This window comes from Chanos chanos, chromosome 6 (genome assembly GCF_902362185.1).
Source record: "Chanos chanos chromosome 6, fChaCha1.1, whole genome shotgun sequence".
In the NCBI taxonomy this organism is placed as follows: Eukaryota; Metazoa; Chordata; class Actinopteri; order Gonorynchiformes; family Chanidae; genus Chanos; species Chanos chanos.
This window is the reverse complement of record NC_044500.1, coordinates 10,159,559-10,183,040: the sequence shown is the minus strand read 5'-3', so window position 1 is coordinate 10,183,040 and position 23,482 is coordinate 10,159,559. Positions and strand designations below refer to the sequence as shown.

The following is a 23,482-nucleotide window of genomic DNA, read 5'->3' as shown; positions in this document are numbered from 1 at the left end:
CATTAGCTACAATAAGTCTTGTCTGTGTTTGTGAATATATAACAGGCTCCATAAACAGTGCATTGAGGATGCCCGGCGTCGTCTGGAGGAATATCAGCGCACTCTGAAATTACGACACAGCGCCGCTACCATGACAGCGGCTCAACTACCGCCGCCCGTTACCATGGGGACCGGCCAGCCTCTGGACCCTGTTTCAGATATAGCCATGCCATTAACAGTGCCATCTGACCTAGCATCTGTCCCTGCAGGTCCTCTGAATGACTATGCCAACTCCCCAAGTCCTTTAGAGATACCTACCAGAGATGTCCCACAAAGCCACTCACTTCAGTACCCCCGCCCAGAACCTGAACCCATTCCTCCCCTCCCCCAAACGCGCCCCCCTCCTCAAATTCAGCCTCATCCAGCTGGGTCACCTGTTGTCCTCACCATGCCACCAGCCCCTGTGCAGGCTTTGCCTCAGAGTCTCTCTCGCCTGGTTCAGTCGCCCACTCCACACGCTGACGGCTCAGTCCAGACACGGGGGGGCGACTTGTCCCCCAAGTCTGGAAACCTGCAAGGGGAGCAGCCTGAAAGCCTTCGCCCTGAGCTGAGGGAGGTCCCCTTGCCCCCTCCATCTGTGGTGCTGGAGCTCCTCAGGAGTCGGCATGCTCCAGCGGTTGTTCCGGAGCGTTCTGCCTCTCCTCCACTCGCCTGTCAGGACAGGCAGCCTCCCGTGGGTGTATCTCCGGCCGTAACCCCAGACTCACTCAAGGCCTCCACGCAGCCTGGGATTTTCCTGCCAGGCCAAGCTGATCAGGAGCAGCCCCCTTGGGCCACCGCGGGGACCAGAGACAGAGAAGTTCGAGAGCACTTGAGGAGACAGAAGGATGCCCTGCAGGCCCTGCTGAATGCAGAAGACACTCAGGTAACCATGACAACCAAGGAACCAGCAGCCACTTCTCAAACCCAGTTAACTGCTGTTCTCAAACGTGCTTTCTCTTCTTCATCGACGTCTGAAACTACCCTCTCAGAAAGGACAACCGTTCATGCTTTCTCTGTCCTATCTGTTTTACAGCCCAGGGGTCAGAGTTCAGCCCAGGGGTCAGAAGTCCAGCAGGTCGATCAACGTTCTCTGTTGGACATTCTTCTCACAGCGATTGAGGAATCCAATGGGCTTCTTCCATCCGCAGCGTCAGCCAGTCAGAACGTCAGTAACATGCCCACACCCCTCCTTCCAGCAAATGGTGAGAATCCTCTCATGTGATTGACAGCTCTTTTTTTTTTTTTTTTTTTTTATTGCCGTGAAAAAACTAGTTTAGTTTGATCATTTTATCCTTAGCGAGATGTATCACGGTGTATCAGCAACACTAAGAGACGGGTCATGCCATAAACGTGGCGCTGATGCTTAAACTCAGTCTCCACCATAGGCTCGGTGGTTCAGCCGACCGTTGACGGTCGACCGAGGGTAAAACCGCCAGTCTCCAAGCCCCCTACACGCCTTGCCTTCCTGCAGGGGCTGGAACAGCACGAACTCAGCGCCATACAGGAGGTAGACACACCAGCTAACATCAGCCTTAACACGGGTAAACACATTCTCTGGCCTCAACACACACACACACACGTACAAACGTATTTAGGGCATAATAGAAGTATATACATACACCCTCGCCAGAAAACGTATGAACTGTAATGTAGCTTTGTGTTTAACTGGGAACATTTACAATGCAAACAAATAGGAAGTGATAAATGTTTAGACAACGCTCAGTGTTGTACATCTTTTTCTTAAATTACAATTTATAGATAAACGCAGAAGTGTCCGTGACAGTTTCGCAACAGATGGAGCAGAGTATGTTGGTGTTAGTGAAAGTTAAATAATATCCTTTACAATAACACTTGCAGGAATGTTTAAATGTTAAGGTAAATGTCAATAAAAGCCTCTTAGAATATCAATTTGCACTTGATTTTTCTCCACAGTTGACTAATTGTTGTCTGGTAATGAGTTTTAAAGTGGTGCCCACAAGCGGCAGGTGTGTTCTAACAAGCTTTGAAATTAAATTTGAAGTTTCTGTCATTCAGCAGTGAAACAAACAGCTGTTGTAACTCGATTAGAGGCTATTTGAGATATCGCGGTTCTGCGTTCCCCGTCTAGGATTTTTCAAAGGCGTAGTTAGACTTTTATTTAACGTTTATTCATCTCTCACTTGCAAACATTAAATATTCAGACATTTTGATAACCCTAGCAGAAGCAACAGCGTACTTACTTACCAACACGTCCGGTCAAACGTATTTTCTGAGGTGTGTCTGTTAACTGAATGTGGTTGCAGAACTCCAGGCAGGCCCCGCGGGGTGTGTGGACGGCTCAGACGCCGAAACGTCGAGTCAGTGTGAGTCCAGCAGCGTGTCCCTGCCCAGCCTGGATCAGCAGTCCTCCAGCGGCACGTCTGGCCTCGGCAGGGGTCAGAATGCCAGAAACACGGGGTCAAGAGGCAGCACAGGCAGGAGGAGCAGGCTGTCCTGGAGAGACAGATTCCGGCTCGATTCGGAAGCCTCCCAGACAGGTAAACGGGGAGGAGAGGAGAGGAGTGAGGGAGAGAGATAAACATGAGTAATGGAGGTCTAATGTGAATGGCTCCACACAGAGTAAAACGGTTCGGCGTCTTTGAAAGTTTTTACTTTTTTTTTTTTTTTTTTCCTGAACTTCTGACTGAACTGTTTCCTTTTTTTTTTTTTCCCCCTCCTGAAAGAATCGGGTCGATCTCTGTCAAACCGTGGGCTAACAGATGAGGTAAGTCTGGCCCCCTGTGATTCACTCAGTGTCCTGTTAAGAGGTTGGTTAAGTTACCAATCATTTTTATTGGTTAGACTCCCTCTGAGGTCCACCATGCTGTGGATCAGTGATGAAATTAGCCAAATCTGAGTGTTTGTAGTCATGACTACAAAACCCATGATTATGCTAGAGAAGCAATTTTTTTTTTTTTTTGGATGACTGTGTTGTATGTGTGCACGCTTGAGTCGGATGTGAGCGTGTGTATGTGTGTGAGAATGCGTGTGTGGGTGTGTGTGTGTGTTTGAAAGAGAGAATGTGTTTGTGAGTGTATGCTGTTGTGTCTGAGCAATGATGTAAATCTAGTCTCCCTGAACTGCATGCAAATGGACTGCGTGTATTTCATGATGGCTTCTACACTTGAACTGAGCTCAGCTAAAGGCAGATGTGTGTTTCTACCTACATGACTGTATCTGTAAAGACTGACCCTTGGGGTGTGTGTGTGTGTGTGTGTGTGTGGGGGGCTTGTGTTTACGTGGACAGTTGGACCTTACCCTGCAGCGAGATCGAGTTCCAGCTGCTCAAGACCTTTTGTCCTCCACCACCATCTCCACGGGCAGCTACTCCACCAGCGAACAAGACCTGAACTACACCGCTGCAGGTGTGTGTGTGTGTGTGTGTGTGTGTGTGTGTGTACGTGGGTGTGTGATTCGCTCCGTGCTCATATTGACCGTGCTTCGCTTCTGTACACCTGGATTTGAATCACAATTAAAAGTCTCAGTTTTCGTCTTTTCTCAGATTCGTCTGTGCTCGGCGTGGAGTCTGGAAACGCAGGAGTCGCCGCCCCTTCCTCTCCCCTTCTCAGCTCCAGCAGCGCGATTGGTCAGTGGTCGCCGACGGAAACAGAATCTCAAGTTCTCAACAGGAGTGTGCAGAGCATCATCGCCAAATACACTAAAGAGCTCGACCTCTCCTTAAGAACAGCTGGGAAACACACAGGTACACACACACACACACACACACACACACAAACCAACACACAGATACACCCATATCACCAACACAGATAAACACACATATATATATACACACACACACACACCACAAACACAGGGACACATGTAGATACATACATACCAACGCAAAAACACACACATACCAACAAATGGACGCTGACAGATTCACATAGATACACACCTACCAACGCTGTTACATGCATACAGACAGGCACATAAATCAATAAATGTGCTCCGGAAATGTACACCTCACCGAGGTCTGCAGGAGCCTGCTAATGTAAACATACACACACCTAAGGTCCTTGTGTCTTTTGAAACATATTTGTCATATCGATCAAGAGGACGTTAAAGCTCCTCCTGATCTCTACATCACAGGTGTATTGATCGGTAACACCAAACATCGATACAGAACTCTCTGATGTGTTTGCACTCACTCAGTCTCTCTCTCTCTTTCTCTCTCTCTCTCTCTCTCTCTCTCTCTCTCTCTGTTTCTCTTTCTCTTTCTCTCTGTCTCTCTCTCTTTCTCTCCCTCTCTGTCTCTTTCTCTCTCTCTCTCCCTCTCTCTCCCTCTCTCTCTCTCTCTCTCTCTCTCTCTCTCTCTCTCCCTCTCTCTGTCTGCAGCAGAAAGAGTTGGAAGGAGTCCCGTATCCCGGTCTTGGTCGAGTGTTCTACAGCAGGATATGGAACCAAGCCAGCCCTCTTTGTCACACTCAGTTAATTCCTCTGTGAAACAGGTACACGTTACTCTCCTTCTCTTAATCCCATATGGGGAATGGAGTCCAAGATGGTACCATGAGCCATGAGTGTAATTTGTCTTTGTTAGTGCTGTTACTTAGATTTTTATATAAATTGATTACAGCAATATATAGCCCACTAGCGTATATATATATCATTGATTGGTTCCTAATGATTCTGTGTGTCTCTGTCCATGGAATTATTTGACAGGATCCTCAGACAGTTTCTCAAAGATATAGTGAAAGTTCAACTTCCTCCCTGCTCAGTATGGATCATGGAGAATCATCTGTCCTAGGGAGTCGCCTCACCCCAGCAGCAGACATCTCCAGTCTGGAAATATCTGGTGAGTGTGTGTTTGCGTGTTAGTGAATGCAGAGTCTCATATGATCACTCCGTGCTTTGAAAGAATTGTGTTGTTGGTTGATGTGTGTTTTTCATCAGTGTCAGTGTCAGTTTTGACATTGGGGATGTGTTTTTTTTTTTTTTTATGTTGTTTTTTTTTTAGGTCATTTCCTGCCCTTGCAGCCACAACCAGACTTAAACTCCTCCTCTTCCTCTTCTTCTCACCAATCAAAGAAAAACAGGAGAGCACAAGTAAGCAACTTTCGCATTTTGCATTTCTTCTGTGTGTCTCTTGGACCACTTTGTTTCCTGTGTAAAGTCTTCCTTTTAACAGCGAGAGTATGAAACACATTTTTTCTGAAATCATGAAATGTGGAATTTTCTCCCTCCTTGACAGGAATGGGATGATACAGTTCGTCGAATTATTGATCACCTCTCAGATCAGTTATCTATTGATGGGCGGGACACTGCCATATCTCATCTGATTGAGCAGTCCTCACATCAGTCACGGTCCCTGGACCCTAGCCAGGACAGGGACTCCAGTCTGAGCCGCTTGATTGGTCAGCTCTCGAGTCAGTCCTCCTCGGGTGTATCTGCAGGCGACAGCTCCGATCGTCTCAGCCGCCACACCGTCCAGGACTCGGATCAATCAGCGTCCTCGGGAGCGAATCAGACGGGTGATTCGGACGTGAGCCGCGTTATTGGCCAATTTGCAGATCAGTCAACCTCTCACTGGCTAATCGAGGGACAGAACTGGACAGAGTTTAGCCAATTGATCGGCCGGGCATCCGATCTTCAGTCTTCCCAGGTGTTAGACGAAAGCAGCGTTCTGCCAGGAGACCATGGTGAAGTAGCCAGTCACCAGCAGTCTCCCAGCTCAGGTAGAAGGGGCATGAATACATGTGTGCATGTGTATATGTGTACATGCTTATACACATTAACTATAGTCTTAGGCTTGTGCCCTCTCTTCTATAGCTGCGGCTGGAAGCTCCATACCCAGTGTGGATGTTGGTGGAGGAGGGCAAGCTGCAGTAAGCCCAAGCCCAGGAGGAGCTACTGAAGTCGGATCACTGAGTCACGCTCCCTCTGAACCGGATCCATCCTTAAACTCCACGCAGCAGCCCCTACAGCATGGCAGACCTCACGCAGAATTCCAGCATGGTGAGAACATGTCTGTCGGTTGTGTAAACCTTTGGATGGAAAGGCTGTTCTTCGGTGAACATTGTACCTGTCTCCGTTCGTGTTTCCTTAAGCGGAGATATGGAGCCTCGGAGTGATTTGAGATGGACTAAATGGTTCGGCTGTTTGGAAAAGCTGCGATTTTGTTGAAACGCGTGTGTCACAGAAGGACGATAACGAATCCGTGTTCATTTTCTCGACGCTGTTCATTAATTACCTAATGTTTTACAATGAGAGCACTGACAATTTGGTTTGCCAGCCTCTTACCGGATGTGCTTGTCACTTCATTGGTTCAGAAAAACTGTGTGAGCTTTCAGCCGCGGATTTTTTCATTTTTATTTTCTCGTTTATGTCTTTTAGGTGACACAGAGTCTGACTCGTTCCATGCTCTACTTCCTGAGATGACTCATAATGACACACAAGAGGGCTTCGCGTCCTTACACCTGACCGTGGAAGAAGGCCTGGGTTTCCAGACAGAAGAAGGCCAAGCCACAGAGGCAGTGGGGATGGACTCTGATTGGCAGGAACCTTTGGATGCCTCCCTTCCCTCGCAGATGTCAGATCTTTCTCCGGAGCACCTGAGAGCGGAGGGGCCTGACAAATCTTCCCAGCATCCTTTGCAGCTGTCTCTGGATCAGCTGTCTGTTTCACAGGGCTCCCCCCACGCCTCAGAGACAGTGGTACCTCCCACGGCCGATGACACAAACCTCACTATGCTCCCCCCTATGTCCGAAACCTGTCTCCGCGACGACAGACCTGACCACATCCCTCCAGTTGACCCAGAAGAGGACAGGGTGAAGTTAGGACCTCAGATACTTCAACAGTCCCCAGACGACCGGTCGGCATCTGGGACTAGGTTGTCCCCTGTGCACTGGGAGAAGATTCTAGTAAGGACTGTTTTTCAACTATTCCTTTCTCTTTAATGGCAAACTAATGTAACAATGTAGTCATTTATCATAAGTTGCCTGTTACTGCATTGATTAGTTCCTTGTTTTATAACAGATGGTGTATTCAATTTGTGAAATGTATCAGGTAATCGTAGGTCGTGGAGTTTCTGTTTTCTCACTTGTACACAAGGCTAGTCCACAATTATAGAAGAATTTTCTCAGGTCATCGGTGAAAGCAGAGATTTGTTTATTTATTGATTATCTCATTTGTCTGTCAGGATGATGCAGGCAGTGTGAAGGGGATTTTGGAGGAGTCTGAGATTACGTTGGTCAGTTTGTCAGAGACGACTCTTCAAGAACATGAGATCACCCTGTCAGCGGAAGAGGAGAAATCACAAGATGAGAATGAGGGAGAAGAGAGAGAACAAGATGGAAAAAGAGATGAGAAAGAGAAGGATGAACAGGAAGGCGCAAAAGCAACTCACAACACTGTATATGGTAATCAGGTGAGAAAATAAAGTGGATGTGTGTAACCGTTCTCCTGTCTGTGTTTTCCCCTTCGTATTGTCAAAGTGTGTGTGTGTGTGTCCCTGATATCTGACTCAACCCAGATGTACCCAAAAATCAAATAGAAAAGCATCTCTGTACCAGAAAGCATATGGCTGATATCTGACATACTCAAATGGAAAATGGAACTGAGTTTGTTATTGTCCTCGTAGAACCTGAAGACCTCATCATCTCCAGAGGAAAGCAAAAGTTGGATGAGGGGTCCAGAGAGCTCTCTTTCTAACGCAGGTCTGAACACGCTCTCGCTATCGCCTGTAGCAGCCTAACAAAACAAAGCTGCTTAGTTTAGTTAGATATACAAGTTTTAATGAGGAACTTCCCCATGTTGTTTTTATAGTCTGATATCAGATCCTGTATGCTCCCTCTGGTGGGGCTGTAAACCATAACTTGCATTGGTTGGGTTTCTGTTGTGGGTTATTTTCCGTAAATTTGAAGCGTTCCTGTAAAAACTTGAGTTTATTCACTTGTTTGTTTGTTTGTTTGTTTTAGTAATGCTGCTGGAGTTCCAGTCGTCCCCCTCTGTTCCGCTGCAGGAGGCCTTTTTACAGCGACGGCGTGAGCTTGCGCAAAGGTCAGCCCGCAGGGTGGAGGAACTAAAGGCCAGGAAGGCGGAGTCCAGAAAGACACATGATGCGAAGAAGGTGGGCCCAAAGGCGGGGTCTGTTGGTAAGCCCAGCCCAGCTCTACCAGGGGACGTCAGTGTGCAGAAAGAAGAGCCAAGTAAGTCAGGTAATTCAACATGCGAATATGTGAATTACACCATATACATGTGCATATGTGTTAACATGTGAGTGGTGTTACACAAGACATACATGTAGGGCATGCAGTGTTCAAAGTGTAATAAGCATCTGCTCAAAGAGGGGAGGGGTGGGGAGACAGACAGGAGATTTGATTTGTGATTGAGCAAAGTAGCTTAATGGAAAATTGAATATTCCTTTTTTTATCCTGGGCAGGTGGTGTGTCCAGGCTGAAGAAGGTTGGAGAAGTGAAGATTGTCACACCTGAGCAGAGACATGTGGAGGAGACGGAGATGTACAAACGCACAGAAAGGTAAAAGAAGAAAAAAATGCTGTTAAAAAACTTCATCACCCATAAGCCCACTGCACTGAGAAGTGGCACAACATGTAACACTGACCAGGGAGGTGTTCCAAGTATGTGGTTTAGTGACTAACCTGGCTTAATTAACTCAGTAAGTAGTAAACCTCCGACAAGAAGAGCCCTATGGCTTCATTCTCCTAGCAAAACAAAGCCATAGGGCTCTTCTGTTCGGAGGTTTACTCTGCGTTGATTTAGCCAGGTTCGTCACTAGACCACATACTTGGAACACCCCCCAGAAAACTACATGGCTCTTAAGCAATATGGAACATATACTGCATTAGGACGCACGACCCTGTATATTATGTGATGTCTTGCAAATGTCTAGAAGAAAAATGTTTTTCCTACATTGCTTTGAAAAACGTCTAGCTACTAATCACATCATTTGGGTTACGTGCAGATTGTACAGTCAGCTGGAGGAAGTCAGGCAGAGAAGGGAGCTCCGTAGCCGCCAGGAATCTTATGCCAAAAACCGGGAGAAGGCTAAGGAATTCCAGAAGGTAATGCAATGATATTGGCTGTATGTCCATCAGTTGAAATGCTGGAGAGAGATGTCTGTTAAAATATTAGCCAGTTCATTTTGAATAGTCGTCGTCTGTATTACTTTCACGCTACGTGAATTTATATATGTGTTGTAATTTTCTGTCTTTGAAACGGTCTGTCAAAAAAGAATTGCAGAGTTTCTGATATGAACTGTCTTTTCCTTTCTTCTCAGAAAACCTTACAGAAGCTGAGGGCCAAACAGGCACGAAAATAAAAGTTTTCCTAGTGAACGTTCTATGTTTTATGTGTTTTAATTTATTTTAAATGTTTTAAGTTATATTTATTTATTTTTGTAGAGTTCTTTTATTGAAAAATCGGTAACGGCAATGAAGAATAATTGACATTTTTCTGGCAGTCTTTGATACACATTTTGCAAATAAAGTTTTGTTACTAAAGTTGGTGCCTTTACCTCTCGCCTCTCAGAACAACAAATCTTGTTTGGATGCTTTGACTACACCCAGATGCAGTCCACACACAGAGCTCAATATTATTATTGTAACAGTAGAAATATTTTTTGGCTGTAAAATGGAATTTTGGGTAAATAAACTTATGTACTGCAACCCAGATCATGTCGTCTGTACATCAAGATCAAACAAAAATAATATCATTTGATGTCATGTGCGAAAACAGCATAATTAATAGTAAAATCAAACCGTGTTCGTGATGCATGCGTAATGAGTGCAGAGAATACATTTAAGTAACCCTGAAAATATTTTTTAAAAAACTGCACTGTGCTGCTTAATATGTGATGAAAAACTCCACCCAGGTCGCCTTGAATATCACAACAGACTATTTCTGCGACCTTTATGCCTGGTGTTTTCAAAGTGTTTTAAGGTTGTTGTTTTTTTGGCAATATTTAATTACACAGTTTTACCCTAATATACTCCGATATCACATAAAGAGTTTTGATCTATTTTAGCTTTTTTTTTTTCGTACTTACAGAAACATTAACCGCGACATCCCTTTAATAAGCATGATCACCTTAAAATATATGTGTAAAGTTTGATCACTCCACTCCACCGCAATCCGCCTACTACACTGTTTTTGTGTATTGCTGTGTTTTACATGAGGGAAATGTTTTTCTGTGTACAGCTTCACAACTGTCAATCCTAGTCTGTTTATAGACGGTGTAGAGGCGGGATGTTTTGAACAAGAGAGGGAAGCTGTAAATTCGTTGCTATAGTTACTGCTTGAGCAGGAAGTGATTGGGAGTGGGCAGTTGAAGTTCTCGCGAAGCTAATGCACATTTGATTTTGTCGAGAGTTTATTTACTATGTGGACTAGTGGGTAAAGCGGTAAAGATAACTCTTCAAATCCGACATGTAACACATTTGATCAGACGAGACGGTTCGGCTGCAGCGTTGCTGTTAAGTTTGCGTGTTATGGTTAGATACGTTTGAGCACACATGCAGTGATTCTACATGCCGGTTGTCTCACACTCGCAACCTAAAGTGAACAGGAGAATTGCAATTTTAAGTGGCCGTTCAGGTTTGATAGTGGCCTAACGTTAGACTGTAGATTACAAACAAAATGAACTATAAATTTCAAAAGTCTTACATCATAAGTCGGAAATTTGCTGAACAGGATGTATGTATGATTTATAATTGTACAGGAACGGGACCATTAGAGCTCAGATAGAAAACCTCTTTGATGAGTCCTTATTTGTAGTTCTACGTTTAAGCGACTAGATTGCTCTTCGGCGGAGTATGTGTTCTTTATGTTGGTTTTAGTAATACACCCCTTGGAATAATTTCGGTACCGTTACTTGGATTTCTGCGCACTTTGCACAACACATATGTCCAGACCCGTGATCCAACCCCTACAGTTTGGGGCGACGGCCCCAGAAACACTCTCACTTTTACAGAAGCGGCTCCAAGTGGCAGAGGAAGAAACAGAGGCACTGGTACGAGACCTTGGCTCTCTTGGGGTCACTAGAGAACAATTAATGCTAGATCTTCCAGGTAGAGACCCTCCAAGGAGGACAATCAGTCCGGTCAGCCCACTGATGGTGCATAAAGCCCTGTCAGGTGGAGCAGAGGGGGTTTTGTGGAGACAGTGTGAGTCGTTGGTGGGAAGAGTGTGTCGACTTGAGAGCCTGCTACACACACTTAAACTTGCCGCTTTTCGTTTAGAAACAGAGAGAGAACTCAGCCCCTCTCACTCTGGTAAGAACTGTTTTTTTTTTCTTGCGGCCTTCAGGTCTCAATAATCTCTCTTTTATTTCCAATTCTCTTTTTCTTCTTCCCCTGTATTGTGTCTAGTTATGTATTAGCTTTCTTTTGAGTATCTGTGAGTGGCTTGAAAGTGTGTGTAAAACTCCACTGCTTTGTGTGTGTGTGCGCGTGTGTTTGTGTGTTTGTGTGTACATGTTAAAGCTCGTTTAAGAGAGCAAGTATCAGCTCTGCAGGAGCAGTATGAAGAGGAGCAGCGCTCCTCGCAGAGGGAGCTAATGCGTCTTAAAGAACACTTGAAGCAGATCTCACTAGAGCGAGAGGAGGCGCAGCAGGAGGTGCTCAGACTTAGAAAGGAACTGGAACTTGCCTCCACCTCTAAAGTAATCTTCCCTTTTAATTATAATGCTTCAGCCTGCTCTTTCTTAAATCGATTCTTTTTTTTTTTTTTTTTCCCTCCGCTCAAGAATCTCATGTTTATGCACTTGGAAGCTGATGAAATGTTACTTCAAACAGACAGTCTGCTGTCTGAAGGCTTGTCTGTGACACCAGCCTTTTCTGATTCATTTCTCTTTACTCTATCCTTTTTGCGTCTCCATGTCAACTCTGCTCACTGACGAAGATGGATGTTGCCATAGCAGCAGATGAACTGAAGGTGATCAAGGTCCAGATGAGCCAGAAACTTCTGGAGGTGAGACTCCACCATCAAGTTAATCCGGGATCATCACAGAGGACATTTGGGGGCGGCGGGGGGGGGGGGGGGTTGGTTCAGTCGCTAGTGCACTGCACGTTCTCACAAAATCAGTCCTTCAGGTTTGGGGACCTACTGTTTTTTTTACCCTCTCGAGATTATTAGATGCTGGTCTGAGAACAGATATCAGCTGTCTTGTGCCAATTTGAGATTACACTACTTGGTAGAAATGAAAAGACACAGTACCTCAGCCATTCAGGATTGGAATTTGGGGAACCCTGGTGTGCTGTCTTTAAAATGCCTTTCCCTCCTGAATAGTCTGCTTTTTTTTTTTCTGTTCGGTCGTTCCGTAAGTCTCGCTCTCATTCCCGAGCTTTTAACCTTTTTCGTTTTTTTTTTTTTCTGTAGATGAAAGAGCAAATGGCTGAGGAAATCACAGCGCGTATGGAAGCCCAGCAGTCTCACACTGCACTGCTGCACCGGGTGGAGGAGATGGAGAGAACAGTGGAGAGGGAGAGAGGACAGGTAACAAAGAGGGTACAGAGAGTCATTCAACATCAGCCTCAAAAAAGAAAACACAGTTACTATAAAGTTACTAAAGTTAAAGGAACACAGATTCAAATCAACTTCAACACTAAAGTATTAATGCCCTCAGAGACAAAAGCATCAAGCTATTAATATTTTCAGGTGGAGATTCTCCAAGCAGACTGCAATGCTCTGCGTATTGATGGACAGGCGGCCAGGGAACTGCTGCAGGATAAGGAGGAGCTTATCAGGGGTCTGGAAACAGAATGTCAGCAGCTCAGGGACCAATCAGGTCGGCCGTACTGAACTCAATGCAGTTTTCTCACTTTAATGGGGTCTACACCAAGGAAAACCCAGAGCTGTAGAGTACACAATGTGTTCCTACCCTTCCTCTCCTTCTAAGAACACTCACACTCTTTTCTTTTATTTCACAGGTTTCAAAGAATCTCTTATCTCCGAACTGACGGCTGAGTTAAAGGTAAGAGGTAGTGAGTCTGAAATTTGGTATTTTGCTCATAAAAATAACACAGACATTATGAAAATTTTGGCACATTTGGTGTGAGTTCACTCTGTGTGTGTGTATGTGTGTGTGTGTGTGTGTGTGTGTGTGTGTGTGTGTGTGTGTGTGTTTAGAGCGTCAGGTTAGCTCTTCAGAAGCAGCAGCAGGAGAACAGCAGACTGATTAGAGATGGAGGAGACCTGAGAGCAGCTGCAGATAAAGTACAGGTACACACACACACACACACACACACATCTTACACACACTTTTCATTGTGATATCTAATGTCAGCATCCAAAACTACAAGCACTTGTGATGCTCTAAAAGTCTCTCTCTCTCTCTCTCTCTCTCTCTCTCTCTCTCTCTCTCTCTTTCTCTCTCTTCCACTCTCTCTGTCTCTTTCTCTGTTAGATGTTAAATGATCAGTTGGAGAGCCAGTGTTCTGAACTTAGTGCTGCTCTTCACTCACTCACAGTGGAGAATGCAAAATTACATTCTGAATATCAGAACAACATCAAGGTAACACACACACACACACACACACTCTTACTCACATACTTGTACTTCTATCTTTGTGAGGACACTCATTGACATAATGCATTCCCTAGACCTTTACCCTAACCTCAACCATCACAACTAAATGCATAACCCCAACACTTACCCTAACCCTAACGCTAGACCTGCCAAAATGTCCTCACTTTCCCAAAATGTCCTCACTCCCGAGGTCTAAAACTCAAACGGGTCCTCACAAGGATAGCTGTACAAGTAGACACACACACGCACACAGTACCATTGACTTTGAGAGTTGACAGTGAAAACTTGTTTTGAAAACAATGAAAATGCATTCCTCACACACACACACACACACACACAGTCTGTTTATTTGTTGTGTTCTCAGACAGAGCAGGAGCGTGTGTCCCAGCGACTGAAGGAGCAGGATTTACTTTTAGATGCCGCTAAGAGAAACATTCAGTCTGAACTACAGGGGGCGCTGTCAGAGAAACTTACTCTTCAGAAGGAACTGTGAGTTTAACACACGTTACTCTGGCGCAGAAAGATGCACAGTTTTCATAGTCTGATGGATTTTGTTGGTCCACAAGTGAATTTTTAAAGCGGGCAGTTGTTCGAGTCTTAAAAAATGAGGTGACAAGGTTCACAGCAAGCCGCTGAATGCTAAAGGGGGCCCAGAAAGACTGATTGGCTTGCCAGGCCACGGCTGAATAATGCTTGTTGTTCACATCCCCTGCAGTACCACCGCCTTAACAAAACACCAAAAAGCTTTGCTAGTCAACCATTTATCGCCTGGCCATGCCTGATAAAACACACTCACTCCCTCACTCACAGCACTTCCGCAGTTACACAGACAACAGAAAAAACTTGCCATTGTCAAACTGACTTTTGAGTGCTGATATTGTCCCACATACTGATACTGTGTAAATGTTCTGAGTTTTAATTTAACACCGTTAAATTTGCTGTGTGCATCCACTTTATCGTTGCATATGAGAAAGCACACAGATCTAGTCTTAAAATCCTACTTTTGCATTCTGGAATCTTCAGCTGTAGAATGACACTATATGTGTAACTTTTTTATCAAATGATCTATGCTTTCACCAGCCAATCACAACCGCTCTTGTCATAGGAAAGGTCTGCAGGCTGACTATGCCAAGCTGCAGCAGAGTTCCTCTGCTGCCCAAGAGACAGCTGTCACTCAACAGGTGCTTCTGGAACGTACCATTGAGAAGCTGCGAGGGGAGTTAAGCAGTGCTGTGAGAGAGAGAGAGAACACGAAGAGAGAGGGGGACATCGTGAAGACTGAGGTAATTAGGACTATGAGTTAGCATCGATTCTATCTATCTATCTATCTATCTATCTATCTATCTATCTATCTATCTATCTATCTATCTGTCTATCTATCTATCTGTCTGTCTATCTATCTATCTATCTATCTATCAGTCAATCTATCTATCAGTCAATCAATCAATCAGTCTTCCTATCTCTTTCTCTCTCACTTTATCATGTCTAATTCCTTGTCTGTCTGTGGGCTCTAGATGTGCAGAACTGTCTCTCAATTAGAGGATGAGAAGAATACACTGGAAACTCAGCTGGCAGAAGCACGGGTACTGCAGAAAAGCACACAAAACTGCATCTAACCTGTATACTTTCAATAATGCTGTAATTTCACGCGCCTAAAACTGTATTCCGCCAACACACCCAACCCTGATATTATACACTGACCCAAAGCTGTATCTCTGCCCAACCGTTCATCAGAAACATTTCTGCTTTCTGTCACACCTATATAATTAGCCCTAATCCAGACACTGTCAGACAACAGCAACTGTTTATTTTCCTGCTCTAATAATTACTCCTGCTTGATTGACAGCTGAAAGTAGACAGTGTGGGTGCTGCTCTTCAGGAACGGGAGAAGGAGAACAGGGGGCTGATGGGAAGGGTGACAGCCATGCAAAATAAGCAGGTGAGAGAGGCTAAATGAGTCTGGACAATTTCCACCTTTGAGCTCAAATGAATGAATTCTAAATCTCTCTCTCTCTTTCTCTCTCTTTCTCTCTCCCTCGCTCTCTCTCTCTTTCCTTCACTGTCAGGGTACTCAGCGGCATGTTGAAAAGGTGCTGCAGGAACTGACAGACGGCAAAAGCCAACTGGCATATGAGAGGGGCAAACTGCAGGTATAATTCACATTCACATTCGCATTCACATTCACATAATTCGCATTCATATTCACATTCAAACCTTCACATTTTACATTCAAACCTTTACTTTTACATTTGTTCATTTGGCAGTACCTTGAGTGACATACATAATATGTACATACAACATGAGAGACAATATACAGTCCTGATAAGAAACTGCTGTAGTTATAGATGCCGCCTGGCTTGCTGTGAGTGTCATTCGCCAAGGGCCAAGAACATAACAACCAAAAACAAACTGCTAGACTGTGCAGTGCAGTACTAATCACAGTACTGCACTGCACACTGATATTAATCACCTAAATTGTCACATAATTATGTTCTGTCACAACCCGTCAAAGCATAGTTATAACGATAACCAGACAGAGCTTGCTCATAAGCTCACCAGGTGAGCAACAGATCCACAGACACACACACACATATTTAAGCACTTTTCTATTTAAGGCTTTTAACACATGCTACTCAGATACAATCCTGAACACAAAAGTTGTACACCAAGACATACATAGATACATATGTACAGATAGTACATAGATATACGTATATACATTTTTGTACTCTCTGTACTGGCCAGACCTGTCATCAACAGATTGTGTGTGGTGGGTGTGTGTGTGTGTGTGTGTGTGTGTGTCTAGGCTCGAGTACAGCAGTTGGAAGCAGAATTGACAGCTCAGGGGTCAGAGAGTAATCAGCGACGGCAGTTGAACACAGTACTGGAGAACAAATACACACAGGTGCTGTGCACATACACACCCGCTTAACTTATACACACAGTTACACACACTGTCTAAAACAGTCTTTCTCTCGTAGATGAATTCAGAGTTTAGATCGCTGAAAGCAAGTCATCTGGACCTTGAGGAGCAACTCAAAGAGGTTTACCTTACACACTCCCACACTCATACACAGATACACTGTTCTACTTCCTCCATACGATGACTCACTTTCTCCTGTCCTGGTCTTTTTTAGGTCCCTCTCTGCACAAACTCTCTTCCAAACAGATTATCAGTTAATATAATGAATGTCTCTCAAGGTCAAAGCGTTTCTCTCTCTCTCTCTCTCTCTCTCTCAGGCCCAGGCTGCAGTGCAGATGAAGGAGTGTGAATTAGCTTTGCTGGTGTCAGAGAGAGAGCAGACTCAGAGAGAAAACTGCTCACTGAGAGAGGATCTGAGAAGACTGCAGGAACGGCACAGGAGCACGGTCAGACAGGAGGGGAGAGAGAGAGAGAGAGAGAGAGAGAGAGAAAGGGACTGACAGATGACTCATTTACCAATGCATTTGGAGACAAACAAAGTTTTTCCCTTTACCGCACAAGATCAGCGATTTTCTAATCATTTGTTATGCATGCGTTAATTGTCATGTGACTTGTTGTCTATATGCTGTTGCCATTAGCATTTGCCCTCTGAGCTGACAAGGTAATTGTTTGTGCTAACACGTGTGTGTGTATGTGTGTGTGTGTGTGTGTGTGTTTCTTTGACAGGGGGAAGTTGCCCAGACATTGAAGAATGTTCTGGCATCTCATTCCCGTTTGCAGCACAACACTGAGACACTTCAAACAGAGCTAGGAGGCAGAGAGCAAGAACTGCATGCACTCAGAATGGAGAGGTTTGTGCGTGTGTGTGTGTGTGTGTGTGTGTAACATTTGCACCTATATGACTGCAAAGTCAGCGAGACATTCTAGCTCCTCAGGCGGAAATGGATAAACTCCACAACATATTTAAGGATTTATGCGTGTGTGCATGAGAGTGTACACTATATATATATATATTTTTTTTTTTTTTTCTTTTTTCTCCAGGATTCAAAGTCAGCGAGATGCTCAGAGACTCAAAGATGAAGTGGAAAAACTCCAAGACATGCTGACACACTCACAGACTAATGAACGGGTAACACACACACACACACACACACAGAGACACACTCAGCACTGCCACTCTTCATTCTGACTGAATGAGTCTCATACATATCATTGCTTTAGATGGAAATGTTGAGACAGGCGTTGGACATGGCCCGGCTGGACAACAGGAAACTTGCCCAAAGTTTAGAACAGGCTTTACTGGCCAATCAGTCTGCACGAGAGAAGCTGCAACAAAGCCGTGACGAACACCAGCACACAGTGACAGAGAGGTGAAGGAAAACTTAGGAGTATGTGTGTGTGTGTGTGTGTGTGTGTCAGGCGTATTCATCAATATGTCATTTCAGAAACTGAACATGCAGTTGCTATTTTTATCTCTCTCTGTGTGTGTGTGTGTCCAATTAGAGAGGTGGAGCTACGCAAGGCAAAGGCAGAGATTGGTCGATTGTCTGAGCATCTTGACTGCCTGAGGAACCGGCTCAGAAAAGAGAAGGATTCTTGGAGAAAAAAATTACAACAGGAGACAGCGGAGGTACCTTGTGACGGGCTAGATCCATAACACGCATTCTTTGTCCCTCCCTTAATTTACCTCCTCTCCTCTCCTCTCCTCTCCTCTTCTCTTAGCTTAAGAAGTCCCTTGATGATGCATCAGCAAAGTCAGGTGACCTCTCGAGAACCAATCGGGAGTTGCGAGAGAAGGTGCATGAGTTAGAGAAGCTGGTGTCTAATCAGAAGTCTCGAATAAAAGCTCAAAAAGCACAGCTAAAGCATCACTTGGAGAGTAGAGCTTCTCTGGCCAGCAGCTCTCAGAAAATTAAGGTGACACACACACACACACACATTTTTAGTGATTTGATTTCTTCTGTACTCAGTGATGATGCTCAATCATTTGCAATAACGACACAAGTTAAAATTGATATTTTGGTATTTCAGTCAGGACGGTCCTCAGGACGTACAAGAGTACAGTTTCACGCTTTTGATGCAAACTTTACAGAAAACACCTGAGGGAGAAGCTAAATGTTTTATTCGGTTTAGATTATGTCGGCCCTCATCTTTACTGTTGTACCCTCTACGTAGACTCTAACGTTTCGCGCGGAGCTCATTCTGGGTCAGTACCTTCTCTGTGATCCACTGCTTATGTCTGACTGTTTGGCTCTGCCACTTCTACAGGACATGGAGACGGAGGTGAAGAGACTGGAGAAACTCAAAGACGAGTATCAGAGAAAGATTTATGAACAGGTAAAAACCTGCTCACACTCACCGTATGTTACTAAAACTCTCACACGTACCTTCAGATACGAACAGCACATACCCTGTAACATGAGTAAAATGTCTGTGTTCTGTGCACCCGTATGACGTGTGTGTGCGTGTGTGTATATGTATGTGTATGTTGTGTTTGTGTGTATGTGTGTATATATGTTGAATTTGTGTGTCTGTGATGTATATACATTGTGTTTGCTACAGTGTGTATCCACATGTTTTGCGTGCATTTGTGTAATGGATCTGCATTTGTTTCTACGTGTGTGTGTGTGTGTGTTTGTGTGTGTGTGGATGCTGTCTGTCAGGCCCAGTTAGTTCAGCAAGTTCAGAGAGAAATGGCATCACTGCAGAGCGAGCTGCACTCCACGTCCTCCACGCAGAGAGAAGAGCTGCAGGCAGAGAGACGACTAACAGAAGCTCTGAGGGAAAAATGCCAGGTTAGCATCTTACCACCTCACCCTTCACTTTCCTGACCCGTTTCAACCGCTTTAAATATGTCTTTTTTTTGTTGTTGTTGTTTACATTAACATTATGGGTATGTTAATAGAAAGACTGGAGAGACTGACGCAGTTCCAACAGAATCACTGCAATTTCCTGATTGTTTTCCGCACCCATCCTTTCATTTTAATTTCTTTTTCAGAAGAGATGGGTGGGGGAAAGCTATTTAAAGGATTTGGAAATGGCCCTGTCTCAGTCTTCCCTTTCCTCTCGACAGCCTCTTTTTTCCTTTTTTTTTTTTGGTCAAAAATGCTTTAAAGCTGGTACTACATTCATAACTCAGCTAGAGCTCATAGCAAATGTTTTTTTTAAGAGCATGAATATTACAAGACTGTAAAAATGTCAAATAAATACTCTATGAAAACGTCTAATAAAACTTCTTAAAGATTATGAACTCCTGATGAAAAGATATTTCTGAAAGGTGCACAATGTACAACTACTGTGTGTGTATGTGCGTGCGTGTGTTCGCGCGCGCGTGTGTGTGTGTGTGCGCATAGAGGTTGGAGGAGAGTGTGAGGCGGTTAAAAGAAGAGAGAGGCATGTCAGAGCAGAGACTTCGAGATGTTAGCCTGGAGTCACAGCAGGTACAATCTAAAAACTCACAGCCACTCACAGAACCCTTAAGTTATTAATCATAAACTGTCTCATTTCATCGCTCATAAAACTTCTCACCAACAATGCCCACGACACCCATAAGCCTCCTTACAAATGGATACACATTACTCACAACTTTTTTTTTTTTTTTTTTTCTTACACCAGCATACAGTCACATCTATCACAGACACTTTATTTTAGTGGTCCCCAAACACCGTCTGCCTATATCGTAGGTCCAGCACTACTTTTTAACTACTGTGTCGTATGTTGTTATACTGTATGTGATCTGGAGCCACAGTGTAATAAAATATGTACATACACTAAAGTACACTGTGCTCATGTGTGTAGTTATTTTGTAAAGGTATTGGGATATCTGAAATATTTTAATGGAAAGCCTGGTCCTTTTCTTTTTGGTGCCTTTGTATGGTTATTAGGGTGGTTTATTATACATGTGGTTGTACCAGATTTTCATGCTTTTGGCCATATTGCTGTGTTTTCAAGCAAGCAAGCAAGCAAAAAAAAAAAAAGTATGTTTGTGTAAGCACTCACCGCCTGAATGACACTCTGTCTCTCCCAGGTCTCAGAGAACCTGGAGGAGGCCCACAGCTGGTTCCGCACCAGGTTCGAGAAACTGAAGAGTGAAGCAGAGCAGAACCTCAGGGAACCAAAGGAGAGCAAAGAGTGTTCCTTTGACTCATTAAAAGAGGGCGCACCGACCTCCCCCAGCAAACACTACAGCAAGGTGTGTGCTTCATTCCAAACTCCTCCAAGCCAAGCCTTCATGCACTGTTTCCAAAAAAAAAACCTCAAAGTTTTACCCAATCTGTTGGATCTTAAGATGTCTCTGCAGTATTTCTAAAGTGGATGTAGATTCCAAGATGTAGTAGTGTACTCCCAGTTAAAACATGGCCAAAAAACTTTTTTTTTTACTGTTGCAACCATACCAATCTAAGCATAGAAAATGTGCCACGCTGCTTAGAAGTAGGGTAACAAGATTTTACCGCTGAGATAGCAGACATGTTTGTTCAGTGTCAGCAGAGTGGAACTTGTCTCTAGAGTACCACTGGAAAGAGTTAGGATTTAGGTGCCCTTACTTAACGTTCACTAAGCAGTAAACTGTGACAGGAAAATTAAACCAGCCACCGTCAAGCATCTCATTTTTTTTTTTTTTCCCTCCCATGCTTAGGACCTGAGCCTGCTTTATTTCCAGATATTTTGTCACCCTTTTTTAAGGTGTATGTCACACTCATTACGACTGTTGGCTGGGAGAGTGAGAATGTGAGAATGTTCTCTGGTTCTGATGGATGTGTTCCGGTTCTGAGAGGAAATTTCTGTTTTGTGTGGGATGCGTCTTGTTTTCAGTCAGACGGTGGTGGTTCTGGACCGTCAGAACCGGAGATGGAACGTTGGGCCTCTACTCTACAGCGCTGGGAAACCAAGAAAGAGCTTGCACGGATAGCTAGCAGTCACAAACCCATGGGACACTCTCTTACATGAACATAACACAGCACAATAAATACACACTGAGACAACGCACAACATATACCTGATACAGAATGTATACCCACATGCAAAGATACCTTAAAAAGTACTCAAAAAACCACCCTGATAAGAAAACTGAGAGTCAGACCAGCCCTGATGAGGGTCATTTTGTCTCCTTCTCTTAACTTATAAAAAAAGTTTCGAGTGGGACAGATATTTTGTATGAATGATTTAAAGACTATGAACAATAAAGTAATTTTTAATATGTATTTGTGAATTATCCTTTAATACTTAACAGTCTTGATTATTGCTGAAGATTTTTAATTTAATAGTTTGTTTGTTTGTTTTTTAATCTACCCAGATTTTTAAAAATAATCGTGTTTTAAGAAGTTATCTCGTAAACTTTTTTGTTTGGATCCCTATGCTCCACCTGTTGGAAGAGAGGTAGCCCGTGAGTCTGGCGCTTGCTGTATCATGCGGAGGCGCTCGTGCCCTCGCAGGGCGCGCTCGCGCCTCCTTGGCCTCCTCCGCCTTTTTCAGTAGGGCTTGAAACTGACTGCTCTGCTGCCACGTAATCCCGGACAGGAGACCCACGCGACGGTGTCTGAGCCTTTACTGTGAACTAGACAAACTGGAACCACGCGAGAGCAAGCTATAACTGACAACTGCAAACGAAAACTGTTGATTCAGCCCTTAAACCAAGAATAAAACAGCGACAGTTCTTACCGGGTTTAATCGACCGCTTCGGTAAGACAAAGTATGTTTCGGTAGCAGAGTGCGAGCGGCAAGAGTCCTCAGGCTATATACGGCTGTGGATTCGTACTGCAGCTTGAGGATTACAGTGTCGAGTGATCATGCCATTTTACGAAACCGTTTTGCGTTTAAAGAACTTAAAGACATTTCTGGGCGTGATCTTCTGTAGGTTTTGTGTGTCTGTGAATATGGACGTATACCCTGTTGCGGACGAATATTGTTAACGAGTTTGTCACATGTAGTTTACTGCAACTCCTGTAAACCGCTGTCACATTAGTAGCTTCTGGAACTCTGCACAGGAACTTTGGGTGTTCTGGTCTCTCGTTGCAATGTTTGCCTAACTTTTATTTAAATTTCGACTGAGGTTATCAGTTTGTTTTGCCTCCGTATAGGATTTTGTAGTTTCCTGTAATCCCCATCGTCCCGTGTAGACTGTGTGGGAATAATTTGCCATAGGTATTACATCAGTCAATTTAGCAAGCTTTCGTTTTAGACTTAATACCCTGCTAAATATGCTCCTACAATTATCCCGCTGCATCTACTTGTTGCTATTGAAAATAAAACAGATTGTTCTTGAAAACATGAAGTTAAATTCATGACATTGATCTGCCGCTTTTAAGAGTTCAACTCGGTGACCATTAGAAGATTATGCGTTATTGCCTTAACTGAATTTTTAACAGAAAAGACCGTAGAACCTTTATGAGAAAATATTTAACGATCATTTAGCAGTACCGGTAGACTGTAACGCTTGATTTTCATGACAAAGCGCCGAACAGATCTTAACATTGGTAAAGTACAGAAGTGACCTCATAATCTGCAAATGCTCCAATATTCATTTCAGTGAATTATTAAATTATTGTATTTATATCAGGTCTTAGCCGTTCTCTCTCTTTTTCTCTAGCTTTCTCCCGATCTTTTTCGGTCACTTTTCTCTGCCCCCAGAAACTCTTTGGAGACGCAGTACAACACCCAGTTCCTGTTTGACTGTGAGACCGGTGGGGAGGGAAATTAAGCACTGGCTACAGTTCTCCATTGTGTATATGTATTGTCTGATGAGAGATTATTTCAGGGAGATAATTATTCAATTAATCAGTCATTAGAAAGGATGTTATTAGCGTAGTGATTAGTCGTTGTTTGTAGTGGATATTTTGAGTGATTCCTTTTTTGTTGGGGAAAAAAATGACATTGTTGTGTCGTTGTATCCTAGGGCAGTATCATTTGGTGTGTGCGTGTGTGTGTGTGTGTCTTTTCTCAAAGTTGAGATTCCTCTGTGCCGGCCTTTGCTCAGTTGCCATGACTACAGGTGGAAAAGTTGCTATAGGAGCATAGCCATGGAGACAGCAAGAA

The 23,482-nt window shown here is 44.0% G+C and overlaps 1 protein-coding gene and 1 non-coding gene across 2 annotated transcripts; both read left to right on the top strand.

Moving 5' to 3' along the window:
* Positions 1-2,868: 2,868 nt before the first annotated feature.
* LOC115815827 (small nucleolar RNA U2-19) lies at positions 2,869-2,939 on the top strand. Its single transcript, XR_004025402.1, has one exon. It is a non-coding gene; the product is annotated as a small nucleolar RNA U2-19 (small nucleolar RNA).
* Positions 2,940-10,902: 7,963 nt separating this feature from the next.
* ccdc150 (coiled-coil domain containing 150) lies at positions 10,903-21,397 on the top strand. Its single transcript, XM_030777987.1, has 23 exons — positions 10,903-11,272; positions 11,483-11,661; positions 12,378-12,494; positions 12,657-12,786; positions 12,929-12,972; positions 13,128-13,220; positions 13,405-13,512; positions 13,892-14,016; positions 14,633-14,810; positions 15,042-15,110; positions 15,374-15,466; positions 15,594-15,677; positions 16,334-16,432; positions 16,831-16,896; positions 17,177-17,305; positions 17,672-17,820; positions 17,954-18,080; positions 18,173-18,367; positions 18,719-18,787; positions 19,114-19,245; positions 19,804-19,890; positions 20,478-20,642; positions 21,263-21,397. Exons 1-23 carry the CDS (start codon positions 10,903-10,905, stop codon positions 21,395-21,397), a joined length of 2,943 nt encoding a protein of 980 aa, XP_030633847.1.
* The last annotated feature ends 2,085 nt before the right edge of the window (positions 21,398-23,482 follow it).